The sequence below is a fragment of the Vombatus ursinus genome, unplaced genomic scaffold, assembly GCF_900497805.2.
Source record: "Vombatus ursinus unplaced genomic scaffold, bare-nosed wombat genome assembly UNPS02011591.1, whole genome shotgun sequence".
NCBI lineage: Eukaryota > Metazoa > Chordata > Mammalia > Diprotodontia > Vombatidae > Vombatus > Vombatus ursinus.
Window position 1 is genome coordinate 4,710,702 of NW_020951369.1, and position 19,775 is coordinate 4,730,476.

General features: G+C 33.7%; 1 protein-coding gene across 1 annotated transcript in view; it reads left to right on the forward strand.

The window, feature by feature from the left end:
* Nucleotides 1–19,775, forward strand: part of TMEM131 (transmembrane protein 131) — a 163,237-nt gene that overhangs the window by 71,078 nt on the left and 72,384 nt on the right. Inside the window, exons 6-8 of the mRNA XM_027856653.1 lie at nucleotides 7,998–8,121; nucleotides 10,500–10,616; nucleotides 15,989–16,111. Coding sequence (XP_027712454.1) covers nucleotides 7,998–8,121; nucleotides 10,500–10,616; nucleotides 15,989–16,111 — 364 coding nt within the window. The remainder of the gene's footprint in view (nucleotides 1–7,997; nucleotides 8,122–10,499; nucleotides 10,617–15,988; nucleotides 16,112–19,775) is intronic.

The window sequence follows — 19,775 nt, forward strand, 5'->3', positions numbered from 1 at the left end:
CAATTAGGGAATGGCTTTTATTTTTAATAGATTTGGCTGCCTTTACCCAGGAAACTTGCTATAAAATAGTTTTCCCAGTTTCCTGCTTCCCCATCTAATTGTGACTGCATTTGTTTTGTTTGTGCAAAAACTTTAATTTCATGTAACCAAAATTATACATTTTACTTCCTGTGATTCTCTCTGTTTTGTTTGGTCATGAACTCTTCCCTTATCCAGAGATCTAAGAGGTAAATTTTTCCATGCTTCTCAAATTTGCTTATGATGACACTCTTTATGTCTAAACCATGTACCCATTTTGACTTTATCTTGGTATGCCATGTGAGATGCTGGTCTATGCCTAGTTTCTGCTGGACTGCTTTCCAGTTTTCCCACAAGTTTTTATCAGATAGTGAGTTCTTGCCCCAGTAATGGGGATCTTGAGTTTACCAAATGCTAGATTACTGTGGTCATTTACTGTTTTTGTAGATTATATACGTAATTTGTTCCATTGATCAACCACTGTTATTTCTTATCCAGCATCAGATTGTTTTGATGATTACTGTTTCATAGTGCAATTTGAGATCTAGTACAGCTACACTACCTTGCATCACGTTTTTCCCTCTTGATTCCCTTGATAGTCTTGGCCTTTTGTTCTTCCAGATGAATTTTGTTTTTATGAGTAATTACTTTAAAATGCTAACCTCAGATGCCTTCATGGAAAGTACCTCTCATCCATGTGTCAGAATAATTCACGGTTCCTCGAAGTATATAAGAGGACTTTATTCAGCTCTTTGAGTATTAATTACATTTGAGACAAAATAGTGAAACATTGTTTGCTTTGTCATGAAGGAGACCTACCATAGACTCCAAGTCAAAGAAGACTTCTTTGTAGATGAACTTTTCCTGATGTTCCTTTTTGATGATGGCATATTGAGTCAAACCCAATAATGCTTCTGACCTTGTAGATAAGACTCAAAACCATTCAAAAGAGTAAATAAGAGACAGTATTATAATTGCATGCAAAGTTGTATAGTTTGAACAGTCAATACTGTAAGAGTTGCATGTACTAGTCAAAAAATGGTTGTAGATTATTGTGGACAAAATGGCGGAGGACATTCTTGGCAGGGACCTGATTGGAATAGAAGGTTTGTTTTAGGGAATAGCAAGAACCAAAGTTGGTTAGGTAAGATAGTACTAAGTTTTAAGGGGCTCTAGTATCATATGGTATAAGATGAGCTCATCTTACAACAAAGGATCAGATTTCTAGTTCATCTTTGATAGCCTATAGGGACAGCATAATATTGGGACTGCAGTGAATTTTTCATTTTATACTATGTATGAGTTTTATATTGCTTACCTGAAAATTGCCGAATGAAACTTGGCCAAATAAAGACAAACTCTTGATTCAAGATTTTTTTTTAAAAGGCCCATTATCATATAAAAGTCCCATCTGTTATAAAATAGTTGAGCTATAAATCATTCTGTTGTGTTGTGTTTTGTTTTTTTTAGTGAGGCAATTGGGGTTAAGTGACTTGCCCAAAGTCACATTGCTAGGAAGTCTTATGTGTCTGAGGCCAGATTTGAACTCAGGTCCTCCTGATTCCAGGGCCAGTGCTCCATCCACTGCACCACCTAGTTGCCCCCATATCATTCTGTTTTTAATGGACTGAAATTATCTTAATTTTTTTAATCCAAAATATGAGATTGAATTTTTACTTTGATAAATGAGTATCATTGTTTTTTAAGCTCTCAATCAAGCTTTCCTATGAACTGTGTCAGGTCTCCTACACAAATGGAACAGATTACTTCTGAGGTAATATGTAGTTAAAATTGGGAATTGGAGTTGGGAATATCTGTTAATAGCTGGCATTTATGTATCTGTCTAATGTGTTAAGTTTTACAAATCAATTTATGTTCATTATGTCAATTAACCTCACAGTTACCCTGTTATGTAAGTTCAGTGGTTGTTCAGTCGTTTTTCAGTTGTGTCCAACACTTCATGACCCCATTCGTGAGATACTGGAGTGGTTTACCATTTCCTTCTCCAGCTCGTTTTACAGATGAGGAAACTGAGGCAAACAGCGTTAAGTGACTTGCCCAGGATCACATAGTAAATGTCTGAGGCCACATTTGAATTCAGGTCTTTCTGAGTTCAGGCCCAGCACTCAATCCACTGCATCACCCAGCTGCTCATTATGTAAGTACTAGAGAGATTATCTCCATTTTGTAAATTGAAACTGAGGCAGAAGGAAGTGACTTTAAGTATCAAGACGCAGGCTTTGAATTAGCTATTCCAAACTGTGACATATTTCCTTTCTAAAACATAATTGAAAGTAAGTAGATAAACTAGTGGTACAGAAAAAAAGAGAATCTGACATTTCTAATACTACAGTGGTTCTTATCCTTTTTTTGTCATGGACACCTCAAAATAATACATTTTTTAAAAATTCATAATTGAAGGAGATATTTAATTTTAGTTAGAGTTTAGTGGAAATAAAAAGTAAATTTTTTTTTCCAATCCAAGTTCAATAACCCTCTGAAATCTATCAATGGACTCTAGGTTTAGAACCCCAAGTCTTCTGTGATCATAAATTTAAACCTGGAAGGTACCTTAGGGGCTCCTACTTATTGAGCTTTTTTTCTTAAATGTTAATGATGGGTTTGAGAATAAGTTTATAGTAAGATTAACCAATTAAATATATAGATATCTAAATATAAGTATATTTGAAGATAACCTCTTAAGAAATAGAAATGGATTATACTGTAAAACAGTGGCCATCAAAACTGGTGCTGATTAAAAAACAAAAGCAGATTAGGCTAGATAAGGAAGAATCCCAAAATTAAAATCAATCTCTCACTTTAAAATCATTTTGCGAATATAAGTAATTTGGAAAAGAAGCCCTCTATTTGATTAGGACTATTGGGGAAACTAGAAGGAAGTCTGGCAGATTTTAGGTTCCAGCTTTTCTGTCTTATACTGTGTACTACAGTAAACTCAAAATGGATACATGACTTGAATATTGAAGGATATACTAAAAAAAAAATTAGAAAAAAACTAGATCAGGTACCTTTTTCAGTGATGGCTGTAGAGAAGTTCTTTAAGCAGACAGAGAATAGAGTCAATTACAGTAGATAAGATCAAAAAGCACAATGCAAATAGGATGAGAAAAGAAGCAGGTGACTGAAAAAAAAATTTTTGTATCATATATTGCTGATAAATATCTGCTATCTAAGCTATCTAAGAAACTAGCATAAATATATAGGAGCAAAAGCCATTTCCCTATAAGTAAGTGGTCAAATTATAAGCACAAACAGTTCTCAAGAAGGAGCAAATTGATAATCATATGATAACAAATAAGACCAAATAATTATATGAACAAAAAGTTCTCAAGAAAAAATGCAAAGTGTCTGTGACAGCAGCAGCAGCTTCAGGACCTCTGAGGCTAGACAGTAAGGTTGGACAATTGGTTAGAAAGAGATTACAAGGAACCCTTTGCTGGCAGTGGGTGCTGCTGGCAATGATTGACAACTGTTTTGTCAGTACAGTTCTGGGTCACAGTTCCAGGGCTAAGAGGGGCACTGGCACTCAAAGCTGCAAGGGAGCACGGGCCCTTCATGGGCCAAACCAGATCTCCAGATCAGGAGCGCCATGACCACAAACACTTTGGAAGCACTGAAAACTTGCAGCCCCCAAAACCAGCTCTGAAAACAGCAGCAGTAAAAAGCCTAAAGCTCAGGACAGCCTCCTCACCACCAGATAAGCAAAGCCCAACTTTAACATAAAGTTCGAAGTCAAGAAATAGGCTAGAAAAATGAGCAAACAACAGAAAGTACTTGACCAGTGTACAGACGGAGGTACAAAAAATACTGAAGAAAAGAACACCTTAAAAGTCAAAATTAAAAATTTTTGTGCAGAGGCACAAAAATTCACTGAAGAAAAGAATGTAAAAATTGGCCAAATGGAAAAAGAACCAAAACTCACTGACAAAAATTATTCCTTAAAAATTAGAATTGGGCAAGTGGAAGCTAATGACTCCATGAGACATCAAGAAATAATAAAATAAAGTCAAAAGAAAGAAAAAATAAAAGAAAATGTGAACTATCTCATTGGAAAAACAACTGACCTGGAAAATTGATCCAGGAGTAATTTCTGAATTAAATAGGGTTATTTATGTATTTTATTTCCTCTTCTGTTAATCTGGGCAATTTATATTTTTGTCAATATTCACTCATTTCCCTAAGATTGTCAAATTTATTGGTATACAGTTGGGCAAAATAGCTCCTAATTATTGTTTTAATTTCCTCTTCATTGTTGGTGAATTTCACCCTTTTCATTTTTAATACTGGTAATTTTGTTTTCTTCTTTTTTTTCAAATTAAATTAACCAAAGGTTTATTTATTTTATTGTTTTTTTTTTTCATAAAATCAGCTCTTAGTTTTATTTATTAGTTCAATAGTTTTTTTTTAATTTCAGCTTTATTAATCTCTCCTTTGGTTTCAGTATTTCTAATTTGGAATTTAATTGGGGAGTTTAAATTTGTTTTTGTCCCTTTTTTAGTTGCATACCCAATTCATTGATCTCCTCTCTCTCTATTTTATTCATGTAAGCATTTAGAGATATAAAACTTCCCTTAAGAACTGCTTTTGCTGCATCCCATAAGTTTTGGTATGTTGTCTCATTATTGTCATTCTCTTGTATGAAGTTAATTGTTTTTATGTTGTTTGACCCACTCATTCTTTAGGATTAGATTATTTTGTTTCTAATTAGTCTTATGACCCTTTATTACATGTAATTTTTATTGCATCATGATCTGAAAAGGATGTGTTTAATATTTCTGCCTTTCCAGGAGAGATAATTTAAGAATTATTAGACTATCTGAAAGTTATGATCAAAAACATGGCTACACATTCTATTTCAAGAAATTACAAAAGAAAATTGCTCTTATATCTTAGATCCAGAAGGTTAAAAGAGAAATTGAACAAATCACTTCCTGAAGGAGATACCAAAATGAAAACTCACAGAAATAGTGTACCCAAATTGCAGAGCTCCCAGGTCAAGGAGAAAATACTTCAAGCAGTCAGAAAGAAATGTCAGGGAACCACAGTTAGAATAACACAAGATTTAGCAGATTTCACATTAAAAGAGTAGAAGGGTTGGAATATGGTCTTCTGGAAGGCTGTAGGAGCTAAGATTACAATCAAGAATAACCTACCGAGCAAAAACAAGTATAAACATTTTTCAGGGGAAAAAATGATTATTTAATGAAATAGAGGACTTTCAAGCATTCCTGATGAAAAGACCAGAGCTGACAAGAAAATTTGACATTCAAACATGAGACTCAAAAGAAGCATAAAAAGATAAACTTGAAAGAATAATCATAAGAGATTCAATAAACTGTTTATATTCTTATATGGGAAGATGCTACTTGTAACTTGAAACAGGACACACATAGAGTTAAAAGAAAGGACTGGAGCAGAATATCTAATATGCTTCAATTGAAGTAAAAAAGACAGGGGTAGCAATCATAATCCCAGAAAAAGCAAAAGCAAAAACAGATCTATTAGAGATAATCGGGGAAACTACATTTTGCTAAAAGGCACCATAAATAATGAAGCAACATCAAAACATTTTAAAGCAAATTTCTCTGATAAAGACCTCATTTCTCTTATATAGGGAACTGAATCGAATTTATAAAAATGAGAGCCATTCCTCATTTGATAAATGGTCAAAGGATATGAACAGGCAGTTTACAGAAGAAATTAAAGCTATTTGTAGTCATATAAAATACTCTAAATCACTATTGATTAGAGAAAGGCAAATTAAAACAACTTTCAGGTACCACTTCACACGTAACAGAAATGACGTGTTATAGGGGATAAGGAAAATGAGGTACGCTAATAAACTATTGGTGGAGTTGTCAAGTGGTCCAGTCATTCTGGAGAATAATTATGAGCTGTGCCCAAAGGGCTATAAAACTGTGCGTGACCTTTGACCCAGAAATCCCACTACTAGGTCTATACCAAACAGAGATCAAACAAAAAGAAAAATTACTTATATGCTAGATCCTGTACCTTTTAGGAGCTTTTTTTGTAGTGGCAAAGAATTAGAAATTAAGGAAATGCTCATTAATGGGGAATGGCTGAACAAGTTGTGGCATGTGATTGTGATGGAGTACTATTGTGCTTAAAGAATGATGAGGGGGGTGATTTCAGAAAACAAAACATGAGAAGACCTATGAACTAATAAAAAGTGATGTGAGAAGAACTGGAAGATCGTTGTGCACAATAAAAGCAATGTAAATGGTGATTAGCTGGGAAAGACTTGACTACTTTGATCAATACTGTGACAGGTGAAATCTGAAACAACTTAGGAAACAAAAGTTCAGACTTCCAAACTTTATCAATTTATTAAGTAGTCATGCCAGTTGGGACCAGGCCTCCTCTTCTTGGCACTGGACCTGAATACAGGGGGAGACAGATTTTATGCATTAAAAGAAAACAACAGGATATAAGCCAGAATACAAGTTTAGGTAATCTGATTTCTAATTGGAGGAAAGATTAGGGACTTTTCAAATTGGGTGAGGGATAAGCAAATTTTGGGAGTTGGGAATGGGTTAGAGCAAGCAGGTGGACTTTCCCTGATGTGAAACAGAATGTCATTCAACTCAATTCCCACGATTAGTAAGTAGGTGGAATTTACAGGAAAATGAAACTTACTTCTCAAAATAGTCAGTTTTACAAAATGAAGTCAGTTTGGTTCACACACTTTTCACAATTTTCTCAATACAATGATTGAAGACAATCGAAAGGACTCTTGATGAAAAAGTTTTATCTACCTCCAAAGACAGAACTGATGAGCTGTGAGAGCAAACAAGTATTTTTCTCACTTTCTTAATTTTTCTTGCTTTTTCCAATATGGCTAATATGGAAATAAGTTTTGCAAGATTTCACATGTATAATTGATATAATTTTGCTTGCTTTTGCAGTGGGTGGGAGAAGAGTGGAAGGGAGGGAGAGAATTTAGAACTCAAAATTTAAAAAGAAAAGAAAGTTAAAAATAAATACTAAATTAAATAAATCAAAGCATGAAAAAAGAAATGCAAAATAATAACAAATTACTAAAATAGCAGAAGTCCAAAGCAAAACATCGGAGTTTTAACCTCACGTCCAGCAAATTGGCAAAGATAAAAAAGAGATGGTAATTGTCATTGTGGAAGATGGGGTATAGAAAGATAGGCACAATAAAACATGGTTAATCAAACTATGAATTGAATTAACGATTCTGGAAAACAGTTTGGAAATACGCCAAGAAGATAATTAAAATGTCTATATTCTTTGACCCAGAGATCCCACTGTTAGTCCTAAATCCTAAGAGGTTAAAGGAGAAAAAAAGGTCTCATATACATAAAAATATTCATAGCAGTACATTTTGTGGTAACTAAGAGCTGGAAATAAAGTAGAGGTATCTTGATTGGAACTAAAGAAATTATGTTACATAAATATAGTTAAATATTACTGCATCATAAGAAATGAAGAATAGAAACCATTTAGATATATATGGGAAGACTTATATGATCTAATACTAAGTAAAATAAGCAGAACCCACAAAATAGTATACACAAAGAATACAACAATGTAAATGGAAAGAATAAAAAGGGAGAGGGAAAAAAAACACAAAAAACAAAGCTAAAGCAAATGTTGTGTAATTAACTATAATAATCTAGACTCTGAAGAAGAAATAAGAAAATATACCTCCATCTCTTTGAATAAGTGGAGTTATGGGTATACAATGTTGTATAAATTGTCAAATCTGTTGTTGGGTTTTTACTAAACTCCATTTTTCCCCCTCTGTTTTGTTTTGTTGTAAAACAAGGGATGGCATTGCAGGGGGAGTGAGGCATATATGGAAATTGAAGGTCAAGTTAAAATAGAAGAGTTCAATAATATATTTTTTAAAAAATAGTATTTGGGAAAAATTTGTGATACATTTACCCTCTTTCTTATTTTTTTTTTAACAGACCAGTTGGGATGCCAAAAATGGAAAAAGTTTACCTTCATAATCCTAGTTCTGAAGAAACTATTACTTTAGTATCAATATCTGCTACAACATCACATTTTCATGCATCATTTTTTCAAAATAGGGTGAGTTTTTCTGTTGTAAATATTTACTCAAATTGAAATTTAAGTGACATGGTTTTATTGCTGAATAATTTAGTTTTGCTTAAATGAGAGTCTGTTAGAATATTAGTGTTTTAAACCTCATCCTAGAATTATATTTGTTTTATCTACCCTAAAACAATACTTATTGATCTCTTAAATCATAGATTTAGAATTGGATGAAACCTTTCAGGTCATTTTATCCAATGCCCATTTTATAGATGAGAAAATTAAGACTCAGAGGTTGACTGACTCAAGTCACATAGGTAATAAGTAGCAGAGCTGCCATTCAAACCTAGATCCTCCAGCTTCAGATTTAGTATTCTTTATAAGAAACAAAAGCAACAAAAACATCTATTCATCTATTGGCCATCTTACCTTACAGTGCTCATGATAAGCATTTGCAAGATCACTATGAAAATAATCACAGTTAATGCACTAATATCTGTTGCAACACGTGGAGAAAAGTAGAAAAAAATCTATGTAGAATTAAGTTGTATCAAAGTAAATTAACATATGCTTTAATACTCAATGGTTGCAGTGCAAAGGTGGATAATGAGGAGGATAGCTCTGTGTGTGTGTGTGTGTTGTAAAACATAGTTCCAGGACTAACAATTGAGAAAAATCAGAGGCTTGTAAAAATAGACACACCTATGTATCAGAAGAAAGTTAAGAGGCACTGGACATGTTGAATCCCAAATAATACCCTCAAAATGTGAAATCTGTTATATTGTAATGGCCAGGAAATGACTGATTTGATGTAGAAGTAATCCCAAATCAATTTTATAATAAAATCCAGAAGAAATTTGTGTTATATCTTCCAGTAATTTCCGCAACAAAGCTAATTATTAGCATTTGTGAGAATCTTTCAGTTAACATCTGAACTATTGTTTAAGTGATTGCTACCATCAAGATTATTTTTAAAAATATAAATGAAAAGAATATGGCCACATATTGTGATTCTATGGTATTAGTGTGATCAGTAATTGGAGTAGTATATGCATTTGAAAACAACTAGTAACTGAAAACAGTGAAAGAAACTTGAAAAGATTCCTTGAAGAAATTTGGGATTCCACAAAGAATACTGAAATTAAAACGTTTTGATTTATAATAAGTAAATATAATAAATAAAGTTGAATCTTGGAGAGCATCTGTTTAGGGGGTAATATCAGGATAACACCTGTTTTTCAAATGTTGAGTGTATATTTGTGTATTTGTGTGTGTTATTGACTTTTACTTATTTACAAAATGACTTGTCACTGCTTAACTTAGGAGTTATGGTGAATTCATAGCATTTGATTATAGTTTTATATCAAGGATACCACTTTAGTATTTTAAATAATGACAATATAGGAAATAGAACTGAAATTTTCAGTGAAACAACAATTAATTGAACTGTCAGAAGATAGCAAAATTAGAGGGAAATCCATTTTTTAGCACTTAATATGTGTCAGGCACTGTGCTAAGTGCTTTACAAATATTATCCTATTTGATCCTCACAACAGATTAGGAAACTGAGGCAAGCAGATTAAAAGACTTCCCCCAGTCATGTAGCTGGTATGTATTTGAAACCGAGTTTAAACTCAGATCTTCTTGACTCCAGTCACAGCCCTCTGTCATACATGGTACCACCTGGCATATGAAGTCTATAGAATTTAAACAAATAATCTATCTGACAAATAAGGCACATAGAGAGAATCTCAGAATCATTCTTCTACCAGTTAAGAATGATAAAACAAACAAACAAACAAAAAAATCTGAAGACTATTTTCAAGGAATCATCAAAGAAAATTGTTTCAAAGTATTGGAATCATAGAATAAAGTACACTTTAATCGAACATATTGGCTGCCCTACCCACCCACCCCAATACCCACTCCAAACGTCCAAGTTTCACTTCTTGAGAAATGTGGTTGCCACGCTTCACAGAGCCCCCTAAACAAAAAGAACATCTTACAGGGAATCAGAAGGAAACAAATTATGTACTAAAGAACTCCAACATTGGGCATTTCTAAACCATGTGGAGAGGGGCACAAGAGGAGGGATTTTTAAAAAGCAGGTTTTACTACTTCATAAATGATGGATAGTGGTCCAGTGCTTACATGCTAAAAGGAGGGGAAAAGACTATTGATTGATCCTTTAGACTCACCTCATTTATGGAAACAGGGAGAGAGGAGCTCTGGATTTGGGTAATAAGAAGGATGCTAGAAAAAGAGAAGACAAAGAAGAAGTATCACATTTTAGAAAACTTTGACTATAACTATGTTTATATAGGCTTTTGATCAGTGAGTAAATATGTTTTAGTAATTTCCCCCTATGATTTGGCTTCATTGTATTGTTGTTGTGTTTTGTTTTGTTTTTCCAGAAAATTCTTCCAGGAGGAAATACATCATTTGATGTAGTTTTTCTTGCCAGAGTAGTGGGAAATGTAGAAAACACTTTATTTATTAACACATCTAATCATGGGGTATTTACATACCAGGTAAGAACAATCAGATAAAAAATTTTCGTATTTGTTTTCCAGAAAATGTTCTTAACTCATAACTCTTACTTATACTTATTCAGATGAATTATTTAAGATTTGAATTCTTAAATAATTCATCTGAATTAGGTAAGAAACCTTTGATAAATTTTCCTGAAATGTATATAACTCTTATTTTTTATAAATAACATTTAAAATCAATTGAAAATAAACAAATGTATGAAAACACAAGCCTAATGACAATATCTTCAAATGTGAATACACTGAAATGTCAAATAAACTAAAATAAGGGACAGACTGAGTAAGAATACCCAAAAATCTGGTCTATACAGGAAACACATTTAAAACTAATGACTTCTTTTTGGTCAAGGCCATTGTGGAAATTTGTTTTGCTTGACTTTGCACATTTGTCACAAAGGTTTTCTTTTAATTTTTTCTCAATTGGAAGGGAAGTGGAGTGGTAAGAGAGGGGGATACTGAGGGATAATGTTGACCTTAAAAAAAAAAAGAATGTAATATGAAAGAAAGAAGGGTCATTGTAACATGTTTCTGAAATACATGGAAGAGAACTTAGAGAAGATCAAAAGGAATCACTCATAAAAAAGTAGCTGTGAATATAACATGGTGATTTTTTAAAAATGCTCAAAAGGAAAAACAAGCAATACATAATAAAGATTTGCCCCAATAAATGAAAGAAAAAATAAAATCTATGGTCCTAGGGAAAATTTAAAAATAAAAGACTTAATAAAATGAAAATGAGGAGGGGTGGGGTCAAGGTGGCAGAGTGAGAGTCAGAATTCTTACCTAACTCTCCTAGTACATTTCCACAGCAATATAGAAAAGGCACCAGCCTGAATTCTGGTGAAGAAATCCAAGGAAAAGTTACCATGAGTTATTTTTCCATCCCAGGGCAGCTTAAGAAGGTAAACAAAGAAGTCTAAGGACACTAGGGTGAGACTAGCCAAGAGTACCCCGCTGTTGTAGAAGCAGCAGCATTACTGGAAACATTCTAGTGCCAATGAATAAAAAAGGAATCAAAGGGACAGAAAGAGATCTCAGTGGACCTCTGAAATAATTCTGGGAGTAGTAATGGAAGGTCAACTGAAAAACTAATTGAAACAGCTAACAACTTTAGCAAAGTTTTGGGATATAAAACAAACCCATGCAAATTTCAGCATTTCTTTATGTTATCAACAAAAAGCCTAACAGGAAGAGATAGAGAAATTCAATTTAAAATCATGATAGACAGTAGAAAATATTGGAGTGTCTGCTTGCAGAGACACACACAAGAATTGAATGAACACAATTATGAAACACACAAATAAAGACAGATCTAAATAACTGGAGAAATATTAATAGCTCATAGGTAGACTCAGCCAATGTAATAAAAATGACACCACCTACATTAATTTACTTATTCCATGACATACCAATCAAACTAGTACATAGTTACTTTATATAGATATTTGATTGAAAAATCATGACAGAATTCATCTAGGGGAGCAAAAAGTCAAGAATATTAAGGGAATCAAGCAGGAGGACAAAAGGGAAGTAAGAAAGTCAAGTAATACTAGATCTCAAACTGTCCTACAAAGCTATATTCATCAAAACTATTTGGTACTGGGTAAGAAAGAAAGAAGAACAAGTTAGATAGACAATATGCAGAAGTAGATGAGCACATTAACCTAATGTTGGATAAACCCAAAGAGCCCAGCTATGAGGGGAAAGATTCACTATTTGACAAAAACTGTTAAGAAAACTGGAAAGTATTCTAGGAGAAACTAGGTATAGAACCACTTCTCACATTGTATACAAGATAAGCAAAAAATGGATATTTGATTTAGATATGAAAGATCATGTGGGCAAAAAGTTCATGACCAAATCAGATGTATTTCACAGGAAATAAAATGGATAATTTTGATTATATAAAAATAAGGGTTTTTGCTCAAACAAAACCAATGTAGCCAAAATTAGAAGAAAAACAGAAAAGTTGGGATGGGGGGAAAATTTTTCCGGCAAGTTTCTCTGATAGAGCTGTCACTTCTCGAATATATAGTGAATTGGGTGAAATTTATAAGAATAAGTGCCACCATTAAATTGACAAATGGTCAAAGGAGATGATTTGGCATTTTTCAAAGGAAGAAACCTTAGGTATCAATAGCCATGTGGGGGAAAAATTGCTCTAAATCACCAGTAATTAGAGAAATGCAAATTGAAGCAAGTCTTAGGTTCTACCTAGTAGCCATAAGATTGGCTAAGAAGACAAGAAAAGAAAATAACATTTTGGAGGGAATATGGGGAAAAGGTACTCATCAGTTGGGGACTTAAAATACATGAATGTCATGAAATGCTACTGTGCTGCAAGAAATGATGAATGGGGTGGTTTCAGATGGGAAGACTCAACACAGTGACCAATGACAGTTTCAAAAGGCTCATGATAAAAAAGGGTTCATTCACTTCTTGTGTGTGTCTCATGGAGGGCTCACCTCCAGAGAGAGAATTAATGGACTTTGGATGCAAATTGAACCGTTTTGTTTTTTTTTCTTGGAACCTGGTTAATGTAGAAATTTGTTTTACATGTTTATACGTATTTATAATAGGTTCTATTTTTCTTGGCTTCTCAATGGGTGGGGAGGGAGAGGGAATATGGACATAAAATAAAATTGAATAAAAATGTTTTTTATTTCTACAATATAGAATGAAAATGAGATAACAACATTTACTGTTGTTCAAGTAAAAAAAAACTAACAAACAGGAATTGCAAACAAAGTCAAAATGAAAATCCATAATGTCAAGAGAAATTAAATGATGAAATGATGAAAATTAGATTAAGCTTAAGGGAACCATAGATAATGAATCAATGTCAAATGCTAAGCATAAATACACAAAATGGAATAGCAGCTGTGAAGTCATAAAGAAAAAGCTGGGGCAGGTAGGTGGAACAATGGATAGAGCACCTGCCCTGGAGTCAGGAAGACCTGAGTTCAAATCCGGACTCAGACATGTGATACTTACTAGCTGTGTGATCCTAGGCAAATCACTTAACCCCGATTGCCTCACCAAAAAAAAAGAAAAGAAAGAAAAAGCTGACTGAATTTCAAAAACCACAATTTTAAACATACTTATAGGTCCCTCCAAAGTTGGACAAATCTAACAAAGGGAAACAAAAAGAAATATATTAAACTAAATAAAAATTGTAGAATTTGGATCTGACTTACAGTGTCTTTAAAAGGGAATATTAAAGAATATAACTATTTCTCAGTAGACAGTGTGCAAGGTGAAACTATAAATAAATAATAAAGCAGAAATACTAAACAGTCAGACCAAAGTGTAATAAAATTTTTAATTAACAAAGGGAACTCAAGCGAAAAGATCTCGACCTGGATGGACAATTACTGACATACTGAGCAGTGAATGGGTCAAAAACAAATTATAGAAACAATAAATATGTGAATGGTAATTATAGTTATGACATGCCTTACCAAAGTTTTTGTAATGCAGCTGACATAGGCTTCAGAGGGAAAATTATATTTCTGAAAATTTACATTAACAAAATTTTTAAAAGAGAAATTAAGAAATTAACTTCTATACAAAATAGTCATACTTTTTCAGGGCTAAAAGACCGAAAATCAAGTTGATGTCCATTGATTAATTAATTTCTAAATAGTTGTATATTATAATAAAGGAATTATTACCACAAGGTAGGGAATGATGAATATGATTTACAAAAGAATGAGAAATAAGCAAAAGCAGAGGAATTATATATATATATATGTGTGTGTGTCATATATATAATTCATAACATTGCAAATTGAAAAAAAACAGTTACAGTGAAACTGAACACTATGATTAAAGTAACCAAACTTGAAAGAAAGAAACCATAAGTAGACTTTTCTCCCTCTTTACAGAGCTGGGAAACTATAGATTTGGAACATTACACTTAACTTTCAGACAATTGATATGGCAATTAGTTTTGCAAAGCTTTTTTCTCTTTTATTTTTTGTTACAAGGGGTAGTTCTCTGGATAGAGCAAGAGTGAGTAATATACTTGGAAGTCAATGTAATGTAAAAACTAAAAAGATGAATAAAAATTTCTAAATCATATTGATAATTTATTAGGAAGGCCTTTTGAAAGATACTTATGATTTATCTATTTTAAAGCAAATAAAGACTTTAGTTTATAAATTCAAATCTTATGTGGGCATGGTTCATGGTGCCCACATATATAATAGTAACATAATATAATAGTTATAATAGTAACATCAAAGATCACTGATCACAGATCACCATAACAGATATTATAATAATGATAAAGTTTGAAACATTGTGAGAATTATCAAAATGTGACACAGAGACATGATGTGTGCCCATGCTATTGGAAGAATGGCACCGATAGACTTACTCAACAGTGTTGCCACAAACCTTCAATCTGTAAAAAATGCAATATCTGTGAAGCATGATAAAACAAAGTATGCTTGTGAAATGATCACAATGGTAGGCTAGTGTGGTGTGAGCTTAGACAAGACTTGTTGGTATATTGACTTATTCTGTTATTTCTTCCATTAATTCTGTTCTTCCATATGTCCGTCACCATTTAGCATAGTGCTATGTACATAGTAGACATTACAATATTTGCTAAATGAAATGAACAGATTAAAGAAAGAGCTTGTTTGCCTTATGAACAGCATTCTTCCCCTCCCTGTCCCACACCAAAACCAAAAACCACATTGATCAGTTTAATCTTCCTAAAGGGCTGGTATCTGGATTGTTTTCTACTAAGTGGCTAGGTAGTGACTGACCGCAGCATCATCTCGTGCAGGGCTAACTTGGGACTGGCCTAGCTATTCAGTCATAAATTGCTTTACTCTAGAACACACCTTGGGAATTAGCCAGAGAGAGAGTGGTCAGGATTTGGAGATAAACTCCTTTTGGTTCATTTTTGTGATATAACTTCAATAACATTAATTCCTGGTATCTGTCAAATAGTCAGCTAGCATTTATTGAGCCATACTGTGTGCCATATACTATTTTAAGCACTAGGAATCCAAAGAGAGGCAAGGGTGGTGGGACACTATGTGAACAACTGTGTGCGTACATGGTAGTGTCATTTTAATTCTTAATAACTGTATAATAAAAATAATTGTACAGGAAATGTGTTCGCTACATCATATATATGTGATTAAAGAGAGACTTGCTAGGGTCACACAACTAAAATGTGTTGGAGAAGGGGCATGAACCCAGATCTTCCTGACTCTGAAACTAGCTCTGTATCTGCTTCATAGTGCTGCTTGCCTCTCAGTCTCAGTTCTAGATAAATTAAAGTAATGGAGATGTAGCTTAAATGCATCTTTTATTTTTCTGTTTTGAAACAGGTATTTGGTGTTGGTGTTCCAAACCCATATAGATTGCGCCCATTTATTGGGGCCAGAGTTCCTGTAAATAGCAGTTTTTCACCTATAATCAATATACACAATCCTCACAGTGAACCTTTACAGGTGAGTGCGTCTTGATAACTTATGTGATCTTGCTGAAGATCACGTAAAAGAAATCACTTGAAAACTCAGTTACTGAAGGATTAAAGAAATTACCCCAAAACTCAGTTACTTCTAGGTTGGAGGGTAGGGGTAGAGTATTTTAAAGACTGCATTTATTTGTATTTAAAACTATTATTTTTAAGCTTATTTGGATTTGCTGTCTTCTCTTCCCAGATGTTTCATTATAAATGTATTAAAAAAAGAGAGAATGCTTTTATAGATCTTTCTTTGGCCTAAATTTACTTCTTTAACAACTCTAAAATTGCTTGGGTCTGCAGCATAAAATACTTTAAATAGTTTGACAGTGGTCCTATTTTCCACCATACAAGATTTGTTCCTTTCTAGGCTAATGCCTTAAGTTGTTTCTGTCCCAATATAAATGTAAGCAAATCATCTCTGGTAATTGAGTCAGATGACCACATGAAAAGTTGAACCGTAAGACTCTTCAGGACTAAGATACTGTGATTCTGTGGGTATGTTGTTGGTAAATAAGTTATAATTCCAATTTCTATGATCTTTCACTGGTGCTACTTCGAAGTAAAAGATTAGCTAATGGGAAAATGTGTACTACATTTCCCTTCAGTTGTTGCTAGAGCAGAACTGTATCCAGCAGTTACCACTGTCTGCAGCCATTTCCCTTACCTAAATGTAACTAACCCCTTTCCCCAGTTCCAGGCATGTGAAACACACCAACTCTACAGCCCTTAACTTTTACACTGTTGTGGCTCATTATCATCCAAACTTTTAGCCTTCCATTTTATGTACTCTTTGAGCATGAGAGTTACTGGTACTTCCTACTGATACTTCAGAAAGTCTTCAACTAAAGCAGAGGACCTTTTTCTCTCTCCTCTGGTCTACTGATTACTAAGATACTGTGATATATAGCATACCAGTGACCCTCAGAATAAGTTCCAAGGACCCAATATGGATGCAAAGCTGTTTTATTAAAGTCTAGAGATTTAATTCTGGGTGACTTGGGAAACCTTCAGTTTAATCTGGTGGAGCCATGACTCATAGCAGCCAACACATGGTTGCTTATATAATAAATGTTATCTGGCCCACCCATTTTTGGCAGGCTGCAAAAAAGTATAGGAGCTAAAATATTGTTTCTCCACACAGAACCCCATTCTAGAGGTAGTACTAAGCAGCAAAATGGTCAGAAGGGAAGTAAGGCAAATACAAGATACTTGAATATTCTGTGTATAAGATATACAGTCCATGAATGATGAAGAATAACCTAGAATAAATAGGAATTGCTTTCCATGTTATCAGCCATGGGAGCTTTTCCTAACTTGCCCAACATCGATAGGGAATATTCTGAAAGAGGATGCGACAGTGACTAGCCCATAGTAGGCGCTTAAGAAGTTTAATTCCTTTATTTAAATAAACATCACTTGTCAAACAAAAGAAAAGTACTGTTGTAGCCAACATCTTTCACAATACATAAATGAAGCAAGGAAGATATAATAAACCTTTTTTTTCTCTTGTCATTCCTAATGATAAATTGATGTCATTTTGCCTCGTTAGGTAATAGAATATCCTTCTTGTTCTATCTAGCTTCTGTAACAGATCCTCAAAGAAACTCCACCTACATACAACTGTTATTTTCCCCCTGGCTATTTTCGGAAAGGCCTGCAGTCAAAGGGAAAGATTTGTTGTTCCCTTTTGCCAAAGTATGCAGCATAAGCTGCTGTACACTGCAGTAGAGGAGTAGTATTACATACATCTGAACTCATGTTCTTTCCTCCTTCCTACCACTACCACTATGCCACTATTAGGAAAAATCAACAACAATGAAATATGTTTTTCTGACCACATATCTTGATTCCAGCTTTATAATAAAAAGGAATTAACTGCAGTACTCCCGTATGTATGTATATGTGTATGTATACAAATATACATGTGTTCATTTATATACATTTACTTATACATGTATATACGTATCTTATATGTGTGTATGTATGCATATATATATATAAACAGCATCACCTAACTTGCTTATACCCAGCTGCCCTTTTTTTCCCCCAAACTTTTTAGTTATCAAAATGTCATCTAAGGCAGGGTTATTTTCTTAAAATTCTAATATGCTTGGCCTTTTTATTTGCCTTGGTACTGTTTACTTGGTGTACAAGTTATACTAATACTTTATGCAAGAGTTAAGTTTAATCTAGAGGATTTGAAGTGAACTTTCCAAAAGAACATAGTAAAGGATATGAAGAAGGATGACTGGTGCCCTCATAAAATCAAAATTTCAAACATTCAACTGTAAGATATTTTCAACTTGATACATCAACATTATGCTTCGCTGTGTGGTCAGGTTTACATTCCTGTAAATTTAAGAAAATATAAAGCAAAAAAAATCATTCTTATTCTAAGGTAATTTAGGTAAACATAAATAGCAGAAATAAAAATCAGTAATATACTGTTGTTGCAGTTCCAGTATAGACTCTTCTATAAACTTGCTCAGATCATTTATGTTTCTATTTTGCCTTTATCTCCCTTCATATTCTTTTTTTTATTTAATTTTTCCCAAAAAATTAAACACCAAAAAAGACCATTTCCTTATATAGTCACTTCTGCTATAATTTGATATACTCATTCCTAAAAATCATTACACTAGGTCAAATAACACAATATAAACCACAAGGCTTATGGGCAAAATGGGGCGAGGGACACAGCATTTAGGAACTTCATTAATGACCAAAAAAAAGATAGGAACCTAATAAAAATGGTAACATAGTCTTATATGTGTTAAATGAATGAAAAATACATAAACACTACAATTAATGGTGACAGTGTCCTTGGCCTCAGGCTGCTGCTTAGCCTGCACCCCAGTTCCTACAGAATCTGGGCTGTCAAAGTCTAGTGACTTGGGGCTTGGTACGTCAACTGACACTTTGGACCTCTGGGGCCTTGGTAGAAGGTGGGGGCCTATGGGAAGGTCAGATCAGCCTGCTACTGCCTACAGCTCCTACTGTTCCAGAAGATACACAATAAATATGGCACTTTAACTGGAATAAGACCTGAAGTTTGCTTGTGGAAGTGGGCATCAGAGGAGTTACAACTTGTAAGCATTTGTTAGGAGGTAATACTGTTTTCTGTCCTCTCTCATTTTATCTCAAACAAAATTGCATATAATCAAACATAAAATTTGAATTTTCTCAGACTGTTCCCTAATATATCAATCAGGTTGGAACAAATTTGTCTTTTCAAAACAATTGATAGCAGATCTGACTGTATACAGCATAACACCAAAAGAAGATTACATAGAAACTGTGAATCTCCATTTCATATTCTTGCTTTAAAAAAAAAAAGTATTTAACAATTCCATGTGTTGTTTTCAAAAGTATCCTCTTTGTCTGTGCTTCCTTTTAATTTTCTTTTTGTTCCCTTCTATCCATTTTTCTTGGCATTATTATTGCTAACTTCACCGAACTGCTCTCCCAATTAAAACCTAGAGAAGGGGAAGGGGTGGGGGAATCCCTTATAATAAATAAGTATAGTCAAGCAAATAGAATCCACATAATGGTGTTGTCCAAAAATGTTTGCCTCTTTCTATACCTTGAGACCATCAACCTGCTGTCAGGATATAGGTAGCATGCTTCATCACCTGTCTTCTGGAGAC